The following is a 9,327-nucleotide window of genomic DNA, read 5'->3' as shown; positions in this document are numbered from 1 at the left end:
GTGAAGGGTTCTGCCTGTTATCAAAGTGCGTAAGTCCACTGTCTTGCAGGCTTATGAAATAGTTCCCGAGGCCTATAGGCAGACATTTTGGAAAAAGGGTGGTAGACAGACATACATTGCATTTGCCTGAAATATTTTGACACACTTTAATAACTGCTGCATGGCTTCTAGTGTAAAAAATGGGAGAGCTTAAACACCTTTGCTGTATAATGTCTGTTACTCTACACAAACTTTGTGATTTGATTTCAGGTGTGGTGGAACTTGGTGTATTTTACAGATGCATTAGTGTATCATTATGAAACTCGGTATGTATAAGACCATACTCTGAAGGTACTCATAGTTTTGGAATGGGTCCACCTTCTGGCCTAAATTTATACATTTATACATTAAACATTTTTAAAAATTATAATATCTTTTGATTATTTCAGTCTAATTTAATGAAACCAGTCCTGATAAATTCCCTGGATCATCCTGAAAACATTTTTAATTTATTTAAAAACCTACTTTTTCAAGCTCCTCCAAGACCAGGGGTTACCAGACTTTACTTATTTCCCAGCAAGGTCTGAAGGTGATCTGATCTGATTTTACCAATGGTCTAGGACTGGGGTCATCAGACTAGATCCTGGAGGGCTACTGTCCTGCAGAGTTTAGCTCCAACTTGCCTGATTGGAAGTTTGAAGTATACCTAGTAAAACCTTGATTAGCTGGTTCAGGTGTGTTTCATTAGGATTGGAGCTAAACTAATTCTGCAGGACACTGGCCCTCCAGAACTGAGTATATATATGTGACCCTGGACCACAAAACCAGTCTTAAGTCGCTGGGGTATATTTGTAGCAATAGCCAAAAATACATTGTATGGGTCAAAATTATTGATTTTTCTTTTATGGCAAAAATCATTAGGAAATTAAGTAAAGATCATGTTCCATAAAGATATTTTGTAAAATTCCTACTGTAAATGTATGAAAACTTAATTTTCGATTAGTCATATACATTGTTAAGAACATTACTTGAAGAACTTTAAAGGCAGTTTTCTCAATATTTAGATTTTTTTTGCACCCTCAGATTCCTGATTTTTAAATAGTTGTATTTCGACCAAATATTGTCCTATCCTAACAAACCATACATCAACGGAAAGCTTATTTATTCAGCTTTCATATGATTTATAAATCTCAATTTAGAAAAAATGAGCCTTATGACTGGTTTTGTGATCCAGGGTCACATATAAAGCTTTTCAATAGACCAAACTACTCTCAAATATCACATCAATGAATTTGTTGTTTTTTTTTATTCTGAGGCTGACTGACACCAAACTTTTTTACCATAATAATTTGACACCTATTGGTCAAAACTGATTAGCATTTTTTTCCCTTGGCCCCTAATTGCTGTTTGCAGCTGTATTTTTTCACTGCTTAATAAATGCTACAATTTTTTTTTTAACACTTTAGGCACATTTCCATTACAGATTTGCGCAAAACTTTGGCGATGTTATATAAATGTCGATGAAAAAGTATTGCGAAATGACAACATTTCCATTAACTGATGTTATGTGACTAAAACTTAATATGTTCATGGCAACGGATTTTGGTGTGAATTGGATGGATTTTGGCTTTATTTAATTGAAAGAGGTGTATTTGTGTATCTTTACAGAAGCACCGCGGAGAACCATTTCAAAAACGTGTGCGACGCTGCTGGTATAAACGTAACATCAGCCACGTATAAAGTGTTTCTTGGAGTTTATAGGTGTGTTCGACTTAACGCAGCGCTGCGCAGCTCAATCAAATTCTGACTTGAAGCAGTGCATGCCGGTTAGAAATTTTGTCCGACTTGAGGCGGCGCCGCCGGCTCGTGACTGTCACGTGTGTCATCAAAGTACCGCGATAGCGATTCGAGAGCAGTCGACTGACTCAGCCGGCACAGTTTCTTCAGAGCGGCTGCAGGAGCTCTGATGACCACATGGCTGTTTCACGATTGGCCAGATTCACCGCATGACAACGATCATGTGTGTTTTGGGTTTATTCTAACATCCTCAAGTCTGTAGCCGTAAGTCGAACACACCTTATAGTACATTGAAGAATGATCATATGACTTTTTATATATGCCATGTGACCTGTAAATGCGAAAAAGCTGCGAATATTCTTTTTTCAAATTGCCTGAAAAACCGTCTCATGCGAGCGTAAAAACTTTTTGGCGATATATGGGAGTTTCCATTAGGCGTATTTTCAATTCACAATTTTTAAATCTTGAAAGGAAATGGAAATGCAGCTTTTGTCTCTTGCTACCTGCTATTTCACAGCTTTCTCAGTCAACGTCTCAGGCGGATAGTAGACTTGAGTTAATCTAGTTTTGTTACCTGCATTTGTGTATCAGACAAAACTCTGTTGACAGTGCTGCTGGTGTGGAGATTCGTATCAATTTTTATCAAAATATCAAAACAAACTAACATTCCTGCCATAGCCAAAATGATGGAATAACAGAGGAGCTGTTATATCTATAGAAGAATCTCAGTCAGGAGTGATACTGGCACAATATAACAAAATAAATTATTTATGTACAGTTTGTGTACTTTTATTTAGATATTTTCATTAGCATTGTGGCATTTCACAGCAAGACAGAAGTTGAACCACTGGTTTCATTTAAAAGTACCAATGACATGGAGCGACATTGGAATGACTATTAGCTGCTCAAAATTCAGTCAGTTCAAATGGCCAAAGGAGTTCATATGTACATGACCAAAAAAAAAAAAAAAATACAAAGCCACAAGGCAAAGTATAAAGAGGTGATGGACGCAAATTAAAGTGTTCATGAAGCTGGACAATCAGATTCGGTCCACGTTCACATGTGATGTGAATGTAGCCTTCATTTCACACAGATATTTATTTTCTGGTGCCATTTTTAACAGCAGAGCCATTTAAAATGCTTTACACATAAAGGACATAAACAGGGCCTCACATCTGCATGAGTGTGGCAAGTAAAAGTTTTTGTTGCACTGATCACAATTAGATGGCCTTCCTCCAGAGTGAATGCACAGGTGAAAAAACTGAAATTGTCACACACGCAATTTACTTTCAGAGTGAGTTTTCAAATGACGTTTCAGGTCTCTTTGATATGTGAAACTTATCTTGCACTGAAGACACGTGAAAGGCTTCTCCCCGGTGTGAAGCCTCATGTGAGTCTTAAGGTTTCCTTTAAGTGTGAAACATTTTCCACACTGAGGGCAGGTGAACGGCTTCTTTCCAGTGTGAATTATAATGTGAGTGTTGAGGCTTCTTCTATGACTGAAACTCTTTCCGCATTGATGGCATTTGAGACAGTTCTCTCCTGAGTGAATCCTCATGTGACAGTCAAGAGTTTCTTTACATCTCAAACCCTTTCCACACTGACCACATATGAAGGGCTTCTCTCCAGTGTGACTTCTCATGTGGACATTGAGACTTTCTTTTCGGGAGAAGCTCTTCCCACACAGTTTGCAGCTGTAGGGGTTCTCTCCTTTGTGAATTCTCATGTGGGCATTAAGGTTTCCTTTATGTGTAAAACCCTGTCCACACTGAGTGCATGTGTAAGGCTTCTCTCCAGTGTGAACTCTTAAGTGGACTTTAAGGTTTTGTTTTTGAGTGAAACTTCTTCCACACTGCTGGCAGGTAAAAGGCTTCTCTCCATTGTGTATTCTCATGTGGACGTCAAGGTTTTGTTTATTAGTCAACCTCTTTCCACACTGACCGCAGGTGAAATAACTGTTAGATTCGATCTTCTGACCTCTTTTTCGCGAGGAAGTCTGCTTAGTCTGTGTGGATTTTTTACCAATCATGCAATCATGTTTCTGGTCTTTCTCTTCCATTTCATTCAGTTCTTCACTCTCCTCTCTCAGTGCCATCAGGTCTTAAGCGAAAAAAGACAAATTCAAGTTAACACCAGTTTAATGACCCAAAGCAACATCAACAACTACATAAAACAGGGGTCACCAGACCCGGTCCTGGAGGGCCGGTGTCCCTGCAGAATTTAGCTCCAACCCTAATCAAACAAACCTGAACCAGCTAATCAAGGGGTTACTAGGTATACTTGAAACTTCCCGGCAGGTGTGTTGAGGAAAGTTGGAGGAATGAAAGGATGTCTACTAGATCCTATATGCACTAAGCTACTGAAGGAGGCGTTACCTGTATTCCCATTTTTAACTTTATTAGGACATGCCCAAGCTGCCAGTTATCAAACCCCTTATAAATTGACCCAGAGTAACTGGTTCAATATAGACTGATCCCAAATCTTCCATTCATATTTAACATATTAGAAAAATATCATCCTCTCAGCTATGTTCAGTTTTGCAGAGAAACAATATTTTAGTCATGATTTAAAGAGACTGTGCTTATTAAAGTTACATTTCACTTTTCTTGTTATTGGATCTGTTCGACAACACAGACCACAACATTCTTTTGAACAGCTGGAAAATTATGTTGGCTTTAGTGAATAAGGGTTATTATCACAGTTTTGGTCCTATCTATCCGACTGCTACGGCTTTGTGGAAAAGAAGTATTAAGTGCCACAGGGCTCAGTATTGGGTCCTCTGCTTTTCTCCTTGTACACTCTTCCCTGGGGGTATGTGAATAGATTTAGAATTGGGAGCAGTGTCAAAAAAATGAACTGGATCATGTAACAAAAAAAGTCCTGTTTTTTTTGTTTGTTTGTTTGTTTGTTTTACATCATATGAGAAAGCATTTTTTTTTTCTTGAATATCAGCTTGATTGCAATTGTGATATTGGTGTTATACAACAATTCAATAAACAATAAGTTAATATTAAGGAATATTAAGGTTTTAGACACAGTATTGAGTACTACAACCAGTTGCATGTCTGCAAGAAACACAGTGGTGTTTGGTTCCTAAATGACTCAACTGCTTTTGAATTAATCGGGTGAGTCACTGATTCCATGATCTATTCATAAAGCCTTCTTGAATGAATCTCTTGAATGAATGACTCTATTTACGTTACATTACATTTAGTCATTTTGCAGACACTTTCATTCAAAGCGATTAACAAATGAAGACAATGGAAGCAATCAAAATCAACAAAAGAGCAATGATATACAAGCTCTATGACAAGTCTCAGTTAGCTTAATGCAGCACACGTAGCAAGTTTTTAAAAAAAGAGAACAGATATAACAGAAAAAGAATAGAGCAAGCTAGTGTTAGGTTTTTTTTTGTTAATTGTATAATTAAAAAACACACACATAGAAAAGATCTTGTAGCTGCGTTCTGGATTAGTTGTAAAGGTTTGACTGAACTGGCTGAAAGACCGGCCAAAAGAGCATTGCAATAGTCAAGTCTGGACAGAACAAGAGACTGAACAAGGAGTTGTGAAGCATGTCCTGAAAGGAAGAACCTGATTTTCCTAATGTTGTATGAAGCAAATCTGCAGGACTGGGCAGTTCTAGCAGTTTTACTCGTTACCTGGTGGTGTTAGTTACACATTCAAAAGTATAATTGATACAGATTTGATTTATTTGACAATGTTTAGGACTTTATATGGATGCCAACAAAATATGTGACTCATTATTTTGCAATATACAATTCTGTTTCATCCACAAAATTAACTGTTTTGAGAGTATTATTGTAATAATGATCACATGATTTAATATTATTTGTTTTTGCTACCCACAAAAATAACATTTCTATAATACACAATATTTCATTCAATATGCAAAAACACCTGCTAACTTCAAGTAAACTGTCAGCTTTAAATAATGCAAGTTTTTCATTAGTTGGCTATAAGTAACAAACAACACTCACTTGCAGCATCTGAGCTAGTCTTAATCTCCCTGTAAAGATACACCTTTTACAAAAGACCCATCGAGAATTTGTTCCTCACTTTTACATCACAGGTCTTAATGTGAAGAATATCCCACACGTGTGCTGCCACATAGAGTTCTGGAGAACAAACACTCAGCTAATGATATGTGAAAGATGAAGATGTGAAAGTTTAGTACAGTATTTGACTTTGATCTGAACTGTTTTTGCTGCTTACTAATTCCTTTAGATACAGTTCCTTTAAATAAAGAATAAAGACAGCAGACAGCATGCAGTAGCTCCACCAAGCTGTGTCAGCGGTCAGAATGTTTGATTATTTAGTAGTAGACTTGTGCTTTTGTATTGTTTTTCCTAATTTAATCTGAAGTGTTGTAATAAAGAATGCCCAAGATGTACTTCAAGGCAGCATTAGTGTTGGTCTGGTCATGTGATCTCAACATGTCTGTTCACGCGAGGCGACACGCTCCATGTCAAATAAAACTTTAATTCAGACACTTTAATTATGACATTCTTATCATTCATTTACATAGAGGTAAACATTTTAGTAGGATCAAATGTCCAAGTTCAGCTTTGAGAATGGAAACCAACCTGTTTGTTCTTTAGTTTCTTCTTGTTTCACTCTGAATGCTTCTTCAATCCTCATGTCTTCACTCTCCTCTTTAATCAACACCATCTTTATAATTGTATGTAGTGTAGATCTCGTAGTTGCTTCACCAGAGGTTTTTCTGTGTTTAAGAATAATTAACAGAAAATAAATTAATTAATCCAAACTAAATCTCTAGGTGCGATTCAAAAAGTTCCCTAATTCAGTGGTCAGTGTACTGGCAAGGGGCTGGAGTCAGTGTGACAGAGTGTCAGAGTAACAGTTAATGGCCCTAAATGATCTTATTAGCCATAAAATGCTCAAAGCTAGCACTACAAATTAATAAAAGAACACAATTTAAACTTGACGTCAACATCTATGTATTTATATTTTGTATTTAATGATTTGTTGATCGCATTTCGTAAAAACATTTGAAGTTTTTGAGTATTATAACAAGTTTGTGTTCTCGCTGCGTTACACAGTGTTGACCAGCAGGTGTCGTCAGCGTGCTGTGATTCGAGCGATTCCAAACAGTGAATAATTTTGCTACGTATTTAGTTCAGCTGACTCGGAGTTTCAAAAAACTCAGTTTCTTTGAAGACCGAGTTCGTGTTTACCACTGATTTAAGATATAGCAAACGAAATGAGACACAACGTTTCTGTTATTCATGTGCGGATGGGTTTTACTCACTAAAATATCGTACCTTAATGTTGAATAAAGCATTGCAATGCTGTATTCAGTAATAAATCATTCATTTCACATTGCTTGTAAAAACTATAAATAGACGAAACGCTTTGTATTAATTTAAACACTTGAAATGCTTAAAAACACAAACCTATCTTCATCCGAATCACAGGCGGAGCGCGGCGCAACCTTACAACGTCACATCGTCAGACCAAAATAAAAGTCCTGTGTCTTGCATAGAAATGCCGTACTTAATGGTTTGTTAATAGCGAAAACTGGACCTTAAAATAAAGTGCGACCAATAATTGTGATAAAATAATAATAACGTTAATAATAATAATAATCTACATACCTCATAGTCAGAGCAGCATGGCTCCTTTGATAACCTGATGCCCCACGTTAACTCTTATCTATTAAAAAAAAAAAAAGACTTTGATTATTGTTCTCAGTGCTTAAATGTCCCCTTTAGCTGGATATTGGTTACATATAAAAAATCCTACTAATAGAAAGAGAGGATTGCTAGGATGGCCAACATAACCTAAGAGACTGGCTTGGTCCATAGAAATTGCCTTCCAGGAAAGGAGAAAATTCTTCAACAGAAAATCAAGATCCTCGGCAACATGGTCCAGAAATGTCTATTTCTTCACTGTGCAGCAATGATTAAAGATAATAAAGCATCTCACTGCTTTGCCTCTCAACACAAACAATACAAAAAATAATATTGATACTTAGACATCATTACAGCTCCTTAAGCATACAGAATAGATATATATATATATATAAAAAAAAAACGTATTACTTTGAAGGTGTTTAACAGTGGACTGTTCGGTTTCATTTATTGCCTGAATCAACCATGGAGCTATGATTTAATTCAGATCATTTTCTTTAGCTTTGTCATTTTTTTTTTTTTTCCTTTAGCTCTGCAACTTTACCAGATGCAAGAATGACATCCTTAATAGCAACATTAAATTACATAGATTGTAATATTCACCTGAATCTTATTTGTTTGTGTCATTCTCTGTTGCCACATGTGGTGGAAAGTCCATTTTCTTCACTTGAAATACTATCTTTTGATACTTGAACTTCACAAATGACATCTTGCATTTGGTATGATATGATGGCGTGTTGACCTTGAGCTTGGCTGATGTTGATGAGAGAGGCTTTGCTTTGTGTTACACAGGCATTTCTGCAAAGTTTATGATTTGCTCTCTTATTCTGCAATTTTATAGTTTTGTGTTTAAAGTCTGAACACCCTGCTGCAAATTTTGTTCCTATAGTATCTTCACACTGCATACAATGCTTGCTATACATTTGGTCTTTTTGTACCTTAGCCAGGAAAATTCTTGCATCCATATGGAAAACATGTATTTATTTATTTTTACTTGTTTCACATCACACCTGCTCTGTTTCCATTTCTGAGTATGTCATCACTCCTCCAGCTGAGTCACTCTCATGTGAAGTTTTGCAGATGTATATTAAATTATTATTTGTTGTATCTTGTAAACAAGTGTGTGTGTGTGTGTGTGTGTGTGTGTGTACTTGTTTTTGCTACATTGTGGGGACCAAATGTCCCCACAAGGATAGTAAAACCTGAAATTTTTGACATTGTAGGGACCGGCCTGCGATAGTCCCCACAAGGATATTAAAACCTGCGGTCCCCACAATGTAAAAAAATGATTAAAAATAGTAAATGATGTTTATCTGAAAGTGTAACGATGCAAACATGTTTCCTGTGAGGGCTACGTTTAGGGTTAGGGTTGGGTTAGGGGATAGACAATATCGTTTTGTCAATATAAAAACTATAGAAGTCTATGGAAAGTCTCCACAATTCACAAAAACAAACGTGTGTGTGTGTGTGTGTGTGTGTGTGCGTGTGTAAACACTATTACAGGAGGTTCAAACGCTCACTGATGCTTCAAAAGGAAACAGAATGCATTAAGAGCCAGGGGGTAAAAACTTTTTGAATTTGAAGATCATTGTAAATTTAACTTTTGTCTTCTGGGAAATTTTTAAGTATCTTCTGTAGCTTCTGAAGGGCAGTACTAAAAGAAAAAATATAATATTTAGGCCAAAAAAGAAAAGAAAGAAAAAAAACATCATTCTGTTAAAAAGTTTACACCCCAATGCAGGTGTTTCCTTCTGAAGAATTAGTGAGCATTTAAAGCTTCTGTAATAGTTAATAGTATATAGTTAATAACTCTCAGAAAAAAAGGTACAAAAGCTGTTGCTAAGGCAGTGCCTTTTCAAAAGGTACATATTTGTACC

General features: G+C 36.4%; 1 protein-coding gene across 1 annotated transcript; it reads right to left on the bottom strand.

The window, feature by feature from the left end:
• Window positions 1-2,234: 2,234 nt before the first annotated feature.
• Window positions 2,235-7,271, bottom strand: LOC127175239 (gastrula zinc finger protein XlCGF8.2DB). The gene is made up of 3 exons (XM_051126190.1): window positions 7,214-7,271; window positions 6,383-6,519; window positions 2,235-3,876 (listed from the first exon to the last, which is right to left on the bottom strand). Exons 2-3 carry the CDS (start codon window positions 6,465-6,467, stop codon window positions 3,047-3,049), a joined length of 915 nt encoding a protein of 304 aa, XP_050982147.1. The 5' UTR covers window positions 6,468-6,519; window positions 7,214-7,271; the 3' UTR covers window positions 2,235-3,046.
• Window positions 7,272-9,327: the final 2,056 nt, after the last annotated feature.

The sequence above is a fragment of the Labeo rohita genome, chromosome 13 (assembly GCF_022985175.1).
Source record: "Labeo rohita strain BAU-BD-2019 chromosome 13, IGBB_LRoh.1.0, whole genome shotgun sequence".
Lineage (NCBI taxonomy): Eukaryota > Metazoa > Chordata > Actinopteri > Cypriniformes > Cyprinidae > Labeo > Labeo rohita.
Note: the sequence above shows the minus strand (reverse complement) of the source record. Positions and strands in the feature narration are given on the sequence as shown.